Source organism: Dasypus novemcinctus, chromosome 14 (genome assembly GCF_030445035.2).
Source record: "Dasypus novemcinctus isolate mDasNov1 chromosome 14, mDasNov1.1.hap2, whole genome shotgun sequence".
NCBI classification, from domain to species: Eukaryota; Metazoa; Chordata; class Mammalia; order Cingulata; family Dasypodidae; genus Dasypus; species Dasypus novemcinctus.
In genome coordinates, this window is record NC_080686.1 from 72664905 (window position 1) to 72682746 (window position 17842).

General features: G+C 34.7%; 1 protein-coding gene across 1 annotated transcript in view; it reads right to left on the reverse strand.

The window, feature by feature from the left end:
- Positions 1-17842, reverse strand: part of NUDCD1 (NudC domain containing 1) — an 89203-nt gene that overhangs the window by 21030 nt on the left and 50331 nt on the right. The window contains exons 3-7 of the mRNA XM_004457529.5: positions 12744-12929; positions 11983-12163; positions 8648-8830; positions 7037-7241; positions 409-553 (exon numbers count right to left, since the gene is read on the reverse strand). Coding sequence (XP_004457586.2) covers positions 409-553; positions 7037-7241; positions 8648-8830; positions 11983-12163; positions 12744-12929 — 900 coding nt within the window. The remainder of the gene's footprint in view (positions 1-408; positions 554-7036; positions 7242-8647; positions 8831-11982; positions 12164-12743; positions 12930-17842) is intronic.

Below are 17842 nucleotides of genomic sequence, written 5' to 3' on the forward strand. Positions count from 1 at the left end.
AAAATTACTATGCACAACACATAAATACCTACACACACATATACACCTTAGATATTCTAAGACTACACAGAAAATTTCTATAAGTAGATTATTAGCAAGGTAGACTGTAAAATTGTAATGTTTGTCCCTGCCAACACCAGTCAGTCAGGTCTTCTAAAGGGGAATGTATATAGGAGAAACATATACATACAGAAAAACAGACATCCAGTGTAACACACCCACATGTATATGTATATATTCACAGTGTATGGAATGAATATTAGAGCTTTAAGCTATATTCAAATATCAACAGTAATATCTGACCTTTGTTTTTTAAAAAATAGGAATACAATGTTTGAAAAACATGACATAATCCCCATGACATACTTCAGGACCCTTGAGAGTCAAACTACTATTTCAATTGCTTACCAATTCTTCAGAGGTCAAATGCATCAAACGTTCAGCTATTGCAGCACATTGGGCTGAGTCTCTTATGAATTCCCCTTGTTTATCACCAACTACTAGCTCTGGCCATGTCAGTCCTTCATTTTTCTTAATCAAAGAAATCTCCAAGCTATAAGTTTAAATGGGAAAAGTGATGTTACATGAAGCAACTACACAAATTATAAAATCAGTCACATACAAAAAAATCTTCCATAGAAATTATCCCTCTGTTGCCCAGAGGATGTTTTATCAAAAATCTTACTCATTTTAGCTTTGCATGAGATGAAGAACCTATAATCTAATCCAATTTAAATAAGAAAGTATCACAGAAAATTATTCCTAAATCTATTATAAAAACAGCATCTGAAAAGAATTTTAGTAAGAATGTGAGGGATGGATTGAAGAAGAGAGAAAAGATGAGACTACAAAGGAAAGCACTGTAGTCCTGGTACATATTACGCAAGTAATACAGAAATGTAAGCAGCGTGGATCTATGAGACAATTAAATAGGGAGTAGGCTCGGATGGTCATGTAAAGTAATTTGGAATGGGCCTGCAGCTAAAAGATACCAGTTTGTATGTGGAGCAACAATTAACTTCATTTCCACAACCTGATAGCCATCATTATCAGGATTAGGCAAGTTAAGTCAACAGAAATGTTCATTTTACATTAAAATTGAAAAGGAGAAATTCAGGAAAAACTAACTGGTAATTAATACAGGAATAAAAGACGTTAAATGTGAATTTGAAACACAATTTCAAAATCCACTAAAAAGGGCCAGTCAAGAAACCCCGAGACTAAGGATTTAGACAGAAGGAAAGAATAGAAGAATAAGGAAATTGGGCCTATCCTTCTCATGAATAGGAAGGAAAACCCAAGAAGCTGCTTTGGGGGTTGTAGTGGTAGTGGTAATTGTTCCACAAAGCAAAGCAACCCTGTCCATATACCACCTTTGGTACACATGCACCATACCAATCCATGCCCTAGAACACAACTGCAAGCGAACAATTACAAGAATACAATAACAACTATTATCATAATTATCAAACAGAACATGCAAACTTATCAGCCATTCTTTTTCAAGGGTGTTATTTTCACCCATCCGTGAATTAACTGCAATTTTTAAAAAATTTTTTATGAAACTATTTATTTTAAGAGACTATACAAATTAACCTTTCTTATGTAATACAAGGTTCTATTACTAGCACTGAAAATTACCACCACAATCAATAAGTGTTCAAATTTAGTTACCTTTTCTAAAGAGAAAGCTTATCTTGATAATGATGATGATGCTAACAGCAGCTTATACTTACCTAACACTTATTATATGCCAGGTGCTATCTTAAGCACTTCACATGTATAATTCATTTAATACTTGCCACAACCAAATAAAGTAGGCACTAATATCTCTATTTTACAGGTCAGAAAAGGTAGTGAGAAGATAAATAACTTGGCAAGGTGACAATCTAGTAAAGAGTTCTTGCTCTGAGTCCATGTTCTTTACTACTGCACTATTCTGGCTCTCTGAAAAAATATATGTAAATAGCTATTACATTAAAGAACTTTTACCCAGTGACCAGAATGTGTAAAGACTGTTCTTATTTAGCTGCTACTAAAGAGACTGGAAAGAGTGCATCCAATCTCAGTCATAAAGAATTTCTGAACCGTCATTAATTTGCACAACTCATCAATGTAACCCTTTTAGTATGACTGCTTTTCTACGTTTTAGAAAGAGAATCCTACCAGCCAAGCAAAATGGAACATATGACATAAATAACAAACTATAGTTAACAACTCCAAAGTGAGAGGGAACATTTATTATTTGAAAAAGATAATTTATTTAACCACAGGAAAAAATGTTTTTAAACCAATGATACCACATACACATCACTGTAATTATCCTTTGTCACATAAAATATAATTAAGCACCTCAAATTAGAAAAACAACATTAGTCTATGTTTGTGTACTAATTGCTGAAATTATTTGGATACAATCCAGCTATTCCACCAGACTGTCACAGGATTACACTTAGTGGGATAATCCAGTTACTCTGCCAATTTATAAATACTGCCCTCAAATCCCTCACATACTCATATGATTTAAAAGAATATGTGGATATGAAATATTTTTAAAGATCCCTTCAGATAAGTGATTTTTTGAAATGATATATTAAGACGTGTCACCAAATATCTCCATTAATAAAATGAATTCAGGATACCTACTTTTAAAGATTAAAATTGTTTTTGAACCAGGTATATATTTCTTAGACTCCCAGGATTATCAAGGACTCATATGGGTCATATTACTATCCAAGAACTATACTTAGTGTAAGAATATTATGTGTCTTTCATGCAACATTAACCAGGTGGTCAGAAGATTCAGGTTTTATTTTAAATCAACCAAGCACCTGTTTTCTGACCAAATTTGACCATTTAAAAAATTGAGTGCCTAACACTATTAATCTTCAATACTTAGGCTTGATGTATAATGAAAGAAAGAAATCTCATTAATTCAAGTGATTAGGGAGTGAAGTTTCTAAGATAACAGATTTATTACAAATGGTAATGGTAGCGAGGGCAGAGGATATTTTTTATAAGATGTTTAAATTATTTGCCTTTTTAATATACTCCCTTTATAGAGGAATAATTTTTAAGTGGTAAAATTCAGATTTGAATTGTTAAATTTATTGAGTTTGATAAATGCATACTTCTATGAAACCCAATGAAGCTACTTAAAGTTTCACTTCCCCAGAAAGTTTCCTTCTCCTCTTTTCCAGTCAATCCTCCCATACCTTAGAGGTAACTACTGATCTGATTTGTATCACCATAGATTAGTTTTGCTAGTTCTAGACCCCCTCATTTGTGAAATCATATAGTATGTACTCTGTGTCTCTGGCTTCTTCCACTCCATGTCTCTGAGATTCATTCATGTATTTGTGTGCATCAGTAGTTCACTTTTTTTTTTTAAAAGATTTTATTTATTTATCTCCCACCCCCCAACCCGGTTGTCTGTTCTCTGTGTCTATTTGCTGCGTCTTCTTTGTCCGCCTCTGTTGTTGTCAGCGGCATGGGAATCTGTGTTTCTTTTTGTTGCGTCATCTTGCTGTGTCAGTTCTCCATGTGTGTGGTGCCATTCCTGGGCAGGCTGCACTTTCTTTTGAGCTGGGCGGCTCTCCTTACGGGGCGCACTCCCTACACGTGGGGCTCCCCTACGCGGGGAACGCCCTGCATGGCCCGGCACTCCTTGCGCGCATCAGCACTGCGCATGGGCCAGCTCCACACGGGTCAATGAGGCCCCGGATTTGAACCACAAACACCCTAACCATTGGGCCAAGTCCACCAATCCAGTAGTTCATTCTTTTTTACCGAAGAGTAGCATTCTGTTCTATGAATATACCACAGTGAGTTTATCCATTCACCTTTGATGAACAATTGAATTGTTTCCTGTTTTGGGCTTTTATAAATAAAGCTGTTATAAACATATTTATTCAAGATGATTTTTTGGCTTTATTTTGTTTTCATTTACGTTCAGTAACTATCAAGGATTAGAACTGCTGGGCTATAAAGTAGATATATGTTTAACTTAATAAGAAACTGCTAAACAGTGTGCAAAAGTGATTGTATTATTTTATACTCCTACCAACAATGTATGAGCGCCTGGTTGTTCCACATCATAGTCAATATTTTATACTATTAGGTTGGTGCAAAAGGAATTATGATTTTGGACCATGAATTTTAAATCATTATAACTAGGCTCAAACACATCTTTATTCATCAAAATAGGAACCATTACAATTAATACATTTTTGCCAACAAGAAATGTTTGTGCATTCCTGTAGCATAAAAATCCATGCTTCAGGATTTGAAGAACTCTTGGAAAGCATCTCTGCATCCTGCTGGTTGTGGAAGCATTTTCCCTGCAAAAAGTTGTTGAGATGCTTGAAGAAGTGGTAGTCAGTTGGCAAGAGGTCAGGTGAATATGGCGGATGAGGCAATTTCATAGTCCAATTCATTCAACTTCTGAAGCACCGGTTGTGCGACATGCGATCAGGCGTTGTCGTGGAGAAGATTTGGGCCCTTTCTGTTGACCAATGCTGGCTGCAGGGGTTGCAGTTTTCAGTGCATCTCATCGATCTGCTGAACATACTACTCAGATATAATGGTTTTGCCAGGATCAGACTGGCAGCAGACCACCAAACAGTGACCATGACCTTTTCCTGGTGCAAGTGTGGCTTTTGGAAGTGCTTTGGAACTTCTTCTCAGTCTAACCACTGAGCTGGTCGTCACTAGTTGCCGTATAAAATCCACTTTTAGTCGCACATCATAATCCGAGCGAGAAATGGTTTGTTGTTGTTCCGCAGAATAAGAGAAGACTACACCTCAAAATGGCGATTTTTTAAAATTTTCAGTCAGCTCAGCGAGGCACCCACTTATCAAGCATTTTCACCTTTCCAATGCGTCTCAAATGCCTAATGACCGTAGAATGGTTGACGTTGATTTCTTCGGCAACTTCTCGTGTAGTTTAAGAGGATCAGCTTCAATGACTGCTCTCAATTAGTCGTTGTCAACTTCCAATGGCTGGCCAGTACGCTCCGAAACTTCAAGGCTCTTGTCTCCTTTGCAAAACTTCTTGCACCACCACTGCACTGCACATTCATTAGCAGTTTCTGGGCCAAATGCACTATTTATGTTGCAAGTTGTCTCCGCTGCCTTAATGACCCATTTTGAACTCAAGAAAATCGCTCGAATTTGCTTTTTTGTCTAACATCATTTCCACAGTCTAAATATAAAATAAACAGCAAGTAATGTCATTAGCAAAAAAAAAACATAATGTGAGAAATGCACATTAAAATGATATATAACAAAACCACATTTATTTAAGAATGTATGCCAGTATCAAATGGCAAATTTCAACAATGCAAAACAAAACTGCAATCACTTTTACACCAATGTACTATCTGAGTTTTAGCCATGCAGCAATGTCTTATTCTGGCTTTAATTTGCATTTTCCTGATTACTAACAATATTACTCACCTTTTCAAATGCTTACTAGCCATTCATATACTTGTATTGTGAAATGTCTGCTCCAATTATTTCACCATTTTTAGAATTAGGATCTTTACATTTTAAATTTGTAGGGCTTCCTTATATATTGAAGATACAATCCCTTTGTTTGATATTTTTACTGTAAACATTTTCTCCCAGTCTAAGGCTTACCTTTTTGTTTTCTTAGTGGTGTAAAGTTTTAAATTTGGTATGCGCAAATATTTTGTTTTGATACAGTCCAATTTATCCTTTTTTCCCTAATTCACAAGATAAATACACATGGCCAATAAAAATAAAAATTACTCATCTCCCCCAATTTTCAAAGAGTTTTTGATTATCCACATCTAGGAATGTATCCTTCATATACATATTCCTACACATGTGAAATGATATAAATCTCTATATATCTCTACCTCTATCTATCTCTCTACAAAGCTATTCATTATAGTAAAAGAATGGAAACAATTTCAATGTCCAAAAATAAGGAACTGATTTTTTTTTTTAAAGATTTATTCATTTCTCTCCCATCCCTGCCCCAGTTGTCTGTTCTCTGTGTCTATTTTTTGCTGCGTTTTCTTTGTCCACTTCTGTTGTTGTCAGCGGCACAGGAATCTGTGTTTCTTTTTGTTGCATCATCTTGTTGTGTCAGCTCCCCATGTGTGTGGTGCCATTCCTGGGCAGGCTGCACTTACTTTCGCGCTGGGCGGCTCTCCTTATGGGTGCACTCCTTGTGCATGGGGCTCCCCTACATGGGTAACACCCCTGCGTGGCACGGCACCCCTTATGTGCATCAGCACAGAGCATGGGTCAGCTCCACACGGGTCAAGGAGGCCCGGGGTTTGAACCACGGACCTCCCGTGTGGTAGACGGATGCCCTAACCACTGGGCCAAGTCCGCTTCCCAGGAACTGATTTTAAAAGATAATACAGTACATATTACCCAGTAAAAAATTATGAAGACTTAGAAGAGGATATAAAAACTTTATGTATTCTTCATGGAAAGATCTTCTAGATTTTGTTGAACGTGAAGAAAAGCAAGCTGTATAACTATGTAAATTATGTGTAAAAAACTTTTTTGTAAAAAAGGAAAAAATATATATGCTGTTTGCATATGCATAAAACATCTCTGAAAGGAAACTCATAAAAGTGGTTGTGGGAGTTAGGAAAATAGATGACTGGAGGGCCTAGATGGAGGCCCACTGTATACATTTTTATGCATTTTTAAATCTAGTGAGGAAATTAAAGTTAAAAGAAAAGCAATATTCCTATTAAAAAGTTTAAAAAATTAAAATAACCATTTTAACCTATCAAACTATTATTATATCCAGAGTGGGTAATAAAAACCATGACTATACACTTGCAAGGGGTAACTATGCTAGTAACTTTAACCTTACCTATAGTTATGCTCTTTGTGGCCTAGTAATTCCACTTTTAAGCATCTATTTTAAGGAAATAATCGACCATGGAAATGAATCTATTATACACCTTTAATATAATATTTTTAGAAAGAGGTTTTTTTAAAAAGTAAAATAATTAAAATTAAAATATAACCAAACTATTAAAAATACCTATTATTCTCTTTAATTATCCATGTACTACTTTCATGATCAATCGGTGAATACAGTTTTCCTTCCAAAAACTGCTGGTCCTTCAGAACTATGCTGATTTGATCAGGCAGATACCATACTTGAACATCCTCCTTGGTACTATCAACTGGAAGCCGCATTGTTACTGTCACATCATCTTCAGTTTGTTGCCAGTAATACAGAGGTTCTATTGGGAAAAGGAAAATGAATTATCTCATAAGAACTACAAACTAGAACACAAAAATCTAACATATAAAGAGCACCTATCTAAAAGAATCTCAGCGTATTTTGTAGTGATTGCCAAAAAAGAGAAATACTGTTTATAAACAAACACACAGATTCTTTCTAGGGAATTCTCACTAAGAGTTGTATCAACTGTACTTGACATTTTCCTCTTCTAGTATTGCTTAATGTTTCATAAGACAGGAACTCAGAAAACATTAATGACAACAACTCTTTATTCTCATTCCTTCCCTTCATCTCACTCCTCCCTTTCCTCCTCATTCTTTCCACTTCCTCCCCCTCCCATCTTTCTCTCTCTCTCTCTCACACACACACACACACACACACAAGCACGCACACAGTTTAACATCATAAGACAGAATCGTGGAATTTATTCAGTAAGGGATCTCAGAGATAATCTAACCAAAAACATCACATATAAGGAAAAAGAGGTGTTGATAGGCTAAAAAAATGCCACCAAGCACAATTCCTTTGTATTCAGAGGAGCATATATTTATGAACCTGGGGGAAATATTTTCAAATGTTCATTACATTAATACTGGCAAATACTTTTCAAAGGATTTTTAAATAGATTGATAAAAACACTAAAATAGAGAAATTATTATTTTAAATAAATAACAAAAAAGATAGTTTAAAGAGAAATGTGTTGCTAAAATTAAGAAAATCACTTTTAAGTAAAATATACTTTGCTATAAACATAAGAAATATGAACAGTAATAATTAAAGAGGGATACTCTCTTGAATAACTTTAAAAGAATATGGATTCTTTGTACACAAGTATAAATTTCTTGTGAAAGAATCTTATTATTCTTTTCATTTTAAAATCCTTTCCTCCTTCCCTCCTTCTCCTCCCTCCCTCCCTCCCTTCCTTCCACACTGAAATATCAATCAGTGATTTTGCCCTCAAAGAACTTTCAGTTTTACATGAAGGATAAGCGCATGTACATTAATATATATAGATAATGAGCAGTTTAGCTTATTTTTAGATAAGCATAAACTCCCCATTAATACCAAAGCACACTGGCTTCTCCAATTATGTCAACAACAAACAGACATTACTTATTTATTTAATAAATATTTATTAAATATCTAATTAGGTTAGCCATTTAGCTTACAGATTTTTTAAAAAATTCTGATAATTATAAAAAAATATTAAATTAATTAGTTCATCCAGTTTACCCGGTAAATTTTACTGAACACTTTTTTGGGAAATCTAAAGGAAAACAAAGAAAACTTAAGCATCTATCTTGCCCTGGTAGAATGTATAACTTAACCAAGAAGACAAAATAGACATAAATACATATGCACATAAACACATACAAGCTCCATGAAGATTAAAAGTAAAATTACCTTTGATTTTCTCTGCTGTGTTATCATCCTTATTTTCTTCAAGATTCTGACCAACATGAACAAAATTGAAAGACTTATAGGAAACGATCATTAAACCAGTTCCTTCAGGCTCAATAGCAGCATAATGTGGCACTGACTTTCCACGTAGAATGTCACGTTTAATTATTTCATATTTTTTACTATCTGCAGGGAAAAAAAGCATTTTTAAACAAAACATTATAGGATAAAGAACTGCATTATAAAAATATTCTGAAGATAAATTTTAATTAAAATTAAAACTTTAATTTCAAAAGGCATACTATGAAGAGTCTTTTCATAAGTACAAAAAATTTACAACCTAATTTTCTGTAAAACAATACTGAGTCTGATGAAAATTTACTTGTACCAAATTGTGCTGTCCAGTGTGACAGCCACTAGCCCCAAGTAGCTATGATACTTAAAATGAAAAATTCAGTTCACCAGTCACACTAACCACATTTCAAGTGCTCATTAGCCACACATGGCTAGTGGCTACAGCATTGAATGGAACACAAATGTCCGTTTCGGAGAAAGGTCTATTAGAGAGCAGCACTCTAGACCTTTAAAGTAACTCAAGAAACTGACTGACAGGAATATCAGCTATGAAGGACCTACGTTTTCTTTGACAACAGTCTGTCTAACTTCCCAGCAAGTATAATAGGTATCCTCTGATAAGAGTCAAAAATAGTATTTAAGGGCAAAAGTGTGATGTGGACTATTTTTCTGCCTGTTGCATGCACTGATTAGGGGTTTTCATAAAATGAAATATGTTTATAACAGAAATGATCTCTAACATACACTTGGAAATCTACATGTCTATTGTGACAAAACATAAATAACAGTATTTAAACTTTGGAAGATATAAACAATTAACTGGATTCTTAAAAGGTTTGGGAAATTAAATAGCTTTATGAAAAAGATTTTTTTCTTAAAAAGGACTCAATTTATTTCAACTGAGTCCATTCCTTTACTTATACTGTTATTTTGTTAAAGTAGATTGTTCTTGTAGTTTCATACTAAGTCAAAAATTATAATTTTATGTCATTGAGTACCATAAAATCATATAATCTGTTCTGAAACATCTATACCATTCTGTTTTACTCTAAATCCTCACCTCCATTCACACATTTACTTCACAATTATTTAAGAATATGCTTGTAATTTCATGACTCCCACTAAAAACTCCTATAGTTCCTCTATAGGTATGAAATTGTACAATCAGGGCAAACAGTACCATTACCTTTAACTAACCCAAATTTAGATACTTTATATTTCCTAGGGTGGCTTTTCCCAACATAAGTGAAACAGAGAATAACAGGTGGGTCTCAAAAAGTTTATTCCATGGTTTAATAAGTTTGGGAAAGCTGGAGTGAAAATTAAATTTACACAAAGTTTTAGAAATTTTGATAGAATTAATGTGCATTGGGGATATTGCATGACACATTTCAAATTTACTTGACTATGAAATATATCAAGTTTTCCACTGAACATGTGTTGGAAAAACACTGCTCTGCTATAGTAATTAACAGAGAAAAAAAGGGGGGAAGAAAGAATACCATAATTATCTTAGTAAGGGAGTGAAAAAGGAATTAGACTTAAGAACAGTAAAGAAAAACCAAGTGAACCATAAGGAGAATTAATGTTTCTACAATTACAACCTTGGGAGAAAAAAAAAAAGTAAGTCTAACTGTATCTGTCCAGAGAGGCAATGAAGCACAAATGAAGAGAACAAAGGTGATAGAACTAGAGCAGAGAGAGACTCGTGTGTTCTGAGGCAATGCGATGAGTTATCAAGGAGGATACAGAGGTGGTACAGAAACAAGTATCCTGGAAAGGGGAGAAGCAATATGCATGAAGATTTCTAAAGTTATATACCTTAAAAAAAAAATTAAGCTTTTATTATCTAAAGCAGGGGTAGGCAAACTTGGGCCAACTTTGAACCTCTGCCTAGTTTTGTAAGGCCTAAAAATTAATAATGAATTTTACTTTTCTGAATGGCTGAAAATAAATCAAAAGAATATTTAATTACATGTAAAAATTACATGAAACTCAAATTTCAGTGTCTATAAAGTATTATTATAAATAAATATGCTTTTTAAAAATAAAGCAAAAACACAGTTATGCTCATTTGTTGACGTATTGTCTATGGATGCTTTCATGCCACATAGGTGTAGCTGAGTAGCTGCAACAGACTGTACAATCCATAAAGCCTAAAATATGTTCCACCTAGTTCCTTTAGAGAAACAGTTTACCAAACCCTATTCTAAAGTTTTAAGTCACTATACTTCTTCAGAGATAAAACTACAACACTGGGGAAAATTAACAAACAAATCATATTAAATATTTCAAAGAATAAATCTAGGAAATTTGCTCAGCTTACAGTTTAATTAGAAACTATTATAAACAAACACAGACAATGTCCATTTTAAAATAAAAGGGAAAGCCCTTCTAGGTAATAACTGCTAATAGCCTTAATCAGACTGGTAAGCATCATAAAAAAAAAGAAAGTATTTTCCTATAGAGATGAATGACAATTTACAACTGCTTTGTCAAATAAGTAATTTAACAAAAATTGCTGAGAAAAAGAGCAGTCATCTTAGAAACAAGCCCCCTTTGTTGTAAACTACAGAAACAACAGCAGCAAAAATCATTGAGTCAGTAGGAAATAAGCACTAGCAAGAAATAAGCCCAAACAATTAAGGGAATCATAATTTTAATATAGGAGAAAGTGATTTTTAATATACAAGTTTAATACACAAGCTTGAAAGACAGGTTCAGTCAGACAAAGGGTTAGGACTTTTTTACCTCTGGAAGTACTGCAGGTGAGAAAAAGTAAGTTTTCCTGAGAGAATAAACAAAAGACAAAGTGCAAGTGTGTATAAAAGAAACCACACCTGTGGTTTAATGAAATAAAGGTTCTCATTTCCATTTATTAATAGGTATTTATATTTACATTATATCAAAATTTATAATTAATTTATATTTAGTTTTATACAGAAATCCTGTGTGTATATATACACACAAAAGGACGTGTATATAGTTTTGTACTTATTAAAAATATATATTTAAATTCTTCAAAAATTATGTAATAACATGTTTTATACAAAGAGGCATAATTCACTGTGGAAGACACATTTTTTTCATTATCCATACCTGAGGAGAACCTAACAATAGATACAATTCATTCCACCAGGTGACAGGTACTAGAATCATAATATAATGCCCAAGAAAGAGTAAACAGCCATTACAAGGACAGCCTCACATTTTGAAACCAACCAAACCATCACAGAGAGATTCAGAAATTTGTTATATTTTACCTTTATTTTTCTTACTGATAGTGACCCACTCCAAAGAAACATAGAAACCACTTCCTTTCAAATTCAATTCCTCTTTCTCTATTCGAAGAAGTAGGGTAGTTACTGAATGTTCTTCAGCTTTTAACAATGAGACACTGTGAATTATGATAAAAGGATCCCCAAGCTCTTCATTAAACATAATCTACAAAAAAAAAGATTACACATATACACAAATGTACATATTACATGATGCAGATAGCACAGAGAAAATATAAAGAATTCTGACACAACAACAATCAATCTGGATACTATTTATTACAAGAAATACAAATATGAAAAAGGCTTTAAGAAAGAACTTTTAAAAAGTATCTATTTGTATAACAGAGTAAAATGATCAATACCGCTGGTTTAAAAACAAAGAAAACACCAGGGAATTTTAACAACATCTAAAGGAGAAAGAGAACTAAAAGTAGTCTCCTAGAAAAGAATCATCAAATGAAAACAAGTGTTCCTTCTTGAACATATCAATCCAATTCTTGACAACTGCAATGACCCCAGATGAAAACAGGAATATTCTAAGGTCAACGTATCAGTCATGTAAAAGGCACACATTATATAATTAATTAGAGAAAAAGAGATCCAAAACATCATATATTATGGAAACCAAGAGACTGAACTTAAATTATCCTTGAGAAGTGTTTTTTAAAAATGATTGAAGTCTAATTTACAAATACTTTAGGACTTTGCATCAAAAAGCCTAAAAAATAAAACTAAACCCTTACCTCCCATTTTTCAGAATCGTTATTTCCACGTTCTCCCGTTTCAATAAGATATAATCTTCCAGTTCCATCTGACAAGGTAACCCAAGTAGAACAAGTAAAATGGATAGATGCACAAAGGCGATTGTCATAAGCAGTCAAATCTGCAGGAAGTCGAAACACCTCTCGTGGTTTTCCCAAGGCAGTATCCTAAAAAGAAGCCAAATATTATAAACTAATCCTTCCCTCTCCCTGATCTACACACACACACAAATATCTACAGTGTAGTAGTTTTAAAATATGTCCACAAGTTCTTATGGTTTTCTCTTCAAGAGGTGGGACCCCATTTCTCTCCATCTTAGTGTGAGCTGTATTAGTGACTCACATTTTTAAAAATTTATTTCTCTCCCCTTCCTCCCCCCCACCACTGTCTTCTCTTGTGTCCATTTGCTGTGTGTTCTTCTGTGTCCACTGGCATTCTTGTCAGCGGCACTGGGAATCTGTATCTCTTTTTGTTGCATCATCTTGCTATGTCAGCTCTCTGTGTGTGGTGCCACTCCTGGGCAGGCTGCGCTTTTTTTGCAGGGGGTGGCTCTCCTTGAGGGGCGCACTCCTTGTGTGTGTGGGGCTTCCCTACTCAGGGGACACCCCTGTGTGGCACAGCACTCCTTGAGCGCATCAGCACTGTACATGGGCCAGCTCACCACACAGGTCAGGAGGTCTGGGTTTGAACCTTGGACCTCCTATGTGGTAGGTGGACACTCTATCAGTTGAGCCAAATCTGCTTCCCAAGTGAATCACTTCTAATAAATAAAATATGGCAGACATGATGGTGTGAGACGTCTAAGAATAGGTCATAAAAGATTTTCTAAGACTAGGTCTAAAAAACATCCCATCTTCTACCTTGCTCTCTCTCTTGGATTGCACATTGTGAGGGAGATTAGCTCTGGTATTATGAGGACACCTATGCAGCTCATGGAGAAACCCACATGAGGAGGAACATGGAGAGGCCTCCTTCCAATAACCAGCACCCTATGAGTGAATCATTTTGGAAGTTTATCCTTCACCTTTAGTGAAGTCTTCAGATGACCGCAGACCTGGTTGACATCGTGCCTACAAAGTTATTAGAGATCTTAAGCTAGAACTACACAGTTTAATCACTCCCAGATTTCAAGTCACTAAGTTTTGGACTAATTTCTTATACTGCAATATATAACTAAGTCATGCAGTAATCCAGTTTCTATTCTTAATTTTAGTGTAAATGGTCAGCATTTTTAACTCAAGTATCAAAACACTATATTTACAATTACTAACTTTTTTTAAAAAGAGATACCAGGGTATCAGCACAGGACTGTGTACATGTAAAATGCATGTTCAACCACTAAGTTACATGTGCTCCACAACTAATTTATGCTTTTGGTAACAAGTTTTTATTGTGTCTATGTCCTTATCATTAAGTTATATGACAGGCTGCATCAACTAAAATGTTTTACAGGAAAATATATAAATTACATAATAGAAAATAAATTTCCTTTCATATACTAAAGTAAAATCAATTCAACAATTTTTTAAAGTTTCAGTTTTCAGTTTAACCGTTTTCCCACTGCACAAAAATAACCCTTGATCATGTATTTTGTTAGATTGTAAATGCTGACCCTGAGCTCAAGATACGCTCCATTCCACCCCCTGCTCCCTTCCTCCCTCTCAGAGCCACAGAAGACTCACTCCCACCAACTGATAAAGTAGTTCTCAGAACAAAAGTTCCCAAAACATTACTCCCTACCCTGGGAACTGTAAACCCGGTATTTTTCTTTTCCATCCCATATCTTCGCAACCTGCGGTCCAACTCCACCAGATCAAAAGGTACTCCCCAGCTCAGTCAGATGGGCTGAAGTCTCTCTTCAGACCCCTGCCATGCTGGTGGTCTAATAACTTCTCTGCCTGAATTTTGGTCTGTCTCTGAGACTCCTGGACTATTTAAATCTATGCATTAAAAAAAATAATAAAATTAAATAAACTATATACAATATCATTACTAGCCAGTTTTTATGTGACCCATTATTGATTCTATCCAGTTTAGTTTTCTTAGAAAACAGCACCTTTCCTTGTTTTTATCCTCACATTTTACTGACTTACATAATACTGAATTAAATAATGGAAATACAACAAGCACAGCTAGCATAAAGTTTTTAAAAGACTGAATATAAGTTTTGTGATGAAGACTCAACTTGCAGAAACAAAACTGTATCAGAATACTACTGAGTAACTTACTAGCAGTAAACATCCAGTCAATATATTTCACAGAGGAAATAGAAAATATTTGTTAATTTGATTAGTCAGCTAAGTGAAGGTCAATTAAAAGAAATTTTACTACAGGTTGATGTCTATGTAGGATACGGTATTTCCAATTAGTGAGAAAAAATGGACTAGTCAAAAAATGGTATTGAGACAGCTAGATATCTCTGGAGAGAAAAATTAATCTCCCCTCACACCACACAAAAACATCACATTCCTGATTAACAATCTAAATGTTTTTTAAAGGAAATTTGCAAAGTAACTTCATTAGAAAATACATAATATTTTTGTAATCTTAGGGTAGGAAATATTTGCCACTAGTATAGCTCATGACAAATATTCAAAACACATAAGGAGTCCTTAAAAGCAAGAAATATATTATCCAAAAAGGGATTTAAATGCAAAAAGAAAATTAATAAGAAAAAATGGCCAAAATATACACTCACTAATAAACAAAAAATATGGGTTAATATAACAATATTCTTTCATTGCCAGACCAAAAAAAATATCTTAGACTGGTAAGGCTCATTCTTGGCTAACGTACCCTGTTGGTGAGAGAAGGAATCAGTACAGCCCTTATGGAGATTATCATAAATCAAACTGTGTGATGTTCTATATAATTTTGATACAACTCCATATCTAAGAATTTATACTATAAAAAATACTTGTACATATATACCAAGTTCCAGGAAACAAGAATGTTCACTGTAGCAATGAAAATGAAAAATTGTGGCAATGAAAACAAGGAAACATTGCATTGTTTGCCAATAAAGTAAAAAAGAAAAAGGTAGCTGCTGACATCTAGGAGCCCATCTGGGACAAACCTATCAGTCAGGCCTTGGTGTTGCTACAAGCTGATCTGTCACTTAGAGCTATGTTCTCCTCTTGAACATAAACAATTTCACAGAATATCAACATCACACAAGGCCACTCTGTGACCATGATGGACCCCCAAAAAACAGGATCACTCCACAATCATGTCTAAGTACAGATAAAACATGAACATTGTTCAAATAACAAAAATGGTGATAAACTGCAACTTGTTTACTAATAACAGCTTTAGCCTTAGTCTAGTCTTCCTCCTAGATAAGATTTATTTAGATACCCAACCATAGCATTAACATGTTTCTGTCAGTTTCCAATCCAAAGCATGTCTGCTTTCTTAAAATTCCCAAATCACCCAACATAAACACATTAATACAATAAGTCCTTAACAACACCCTCTTACTTAAAGATACCCTGTGGTTTCCCCATGGTGTATGTTCTCCCTCACTGCAACACTAAACCCAAATTGTTCTACTACAGACCTGGGGTTTTACTCTAGAGAGCATTGGCAGGAGAATGGTTAATTACAGAACAGCCATTCTATGGAATACCAAGTAACTATTAAATACATTGAGGTGGCTTTATAATTCAGGACGGAATATCTAAGTATGATTCCATTTATGCTTAAAGAAACAAATATTTTGATATGACAGCACCCACTAAATAAAGTACAGACAAACAAATGCTTATCTGTTAATAGGGCTTACCCTTGGAAAGGAAAATCAGATTGGGATGCAAATGGTGTAGGAGAGGTTGGAGATTGACAGAAACTTTTTATTGCTCCAAATAAAGAAATCTTTTAAAAAAAATTTTACTGTAATTTATGTGCCACACAATTTAAAAGATATTAATAAAATGAAATAAAATTGGTCTCCTTCCTCTAAACAGCTGTTTCAATACAAAGGCTTCTGGAGATCTCCTTTACTCCATACCCCTCACTGTTCCTAATCTAGTGTGTACCATAATTTGGAAGAACTCAGGGGTAAATCTGGGTAAATCACTCTTCTTCATTTCATATATATTTATAAACGCTTTTTTAAGTTTCTTATGTGGCTCATGGACCATGCTAAATACAAGTCTTCATGTGACTAAGATTGCTAAAAGCCTAATTATTAAACAAATTAGAATATACCAGGATTAGAATATTCAAGTACATACAGTTAAGGCTAAAGCTCATTAAAATACAAAAGAAAACAGAGTCTCTCTCTCTTGAGTTAAATGACATTTATTTTCTTAAGAGAATGTTCCTGAGTTTTGATATCTAATTCTCAATGGGTACAGTTTATTTTTAACTGCACTATAAATAAAATATTTCTTTTTTTTTTTAGGTTTTATTTTATTTCTCTCCCTTTCCCCCCATTGTCTGCTCTCTGTGTCTATTCGCTGTGTTTTCTTCTGCACCCACTTGCATTGTCAGGCAGCACTGGGAAAATGCGTCTCTTTTTAGTTGCGTCATCTTACTGCATCAGCTCTCCATGTGTGTGGCGCCACTCCTTGGCAGGCTGTGCTTTTTTTCATGCAGGAGGCTCTCCTTGCAGGGTGCGTTCCTTGCATGTGAGGCACCCCTACACAGGGGTGCCCCTGCGTGGCACAGCACTCCTTGCGCACGGCAGCACTGCGTGTGGGCCAGCTCACCACATGAGTCAGGAGGCCCTGGGTTTGAATCCTGCACCCTCCATATGGTAGGCTCTATCAGTTGAGCCATGTCTGCTTCCCAAATATTTCTTCTATAAATCCTAAATTAGCCTATTCAATTATTCTGAGTAACTGCCATTGACAGTTTTGCTAAGTGTTATTACATCATTGCCCAAAATTTGCATCTATAACATCCAAGTTGCACCCAATCATTTTCTTCTTCTCATAAAAGATTAATTATCACAACTACGTTCAAGACTGTGGAACACGGTTTTGCTGTAACATTTCAAAGTTGATTTGCAGTAGGATTAAAATTTCATCAATAAATTGAACACTTACTGAATGACTACAATGTATAACGATTGTAT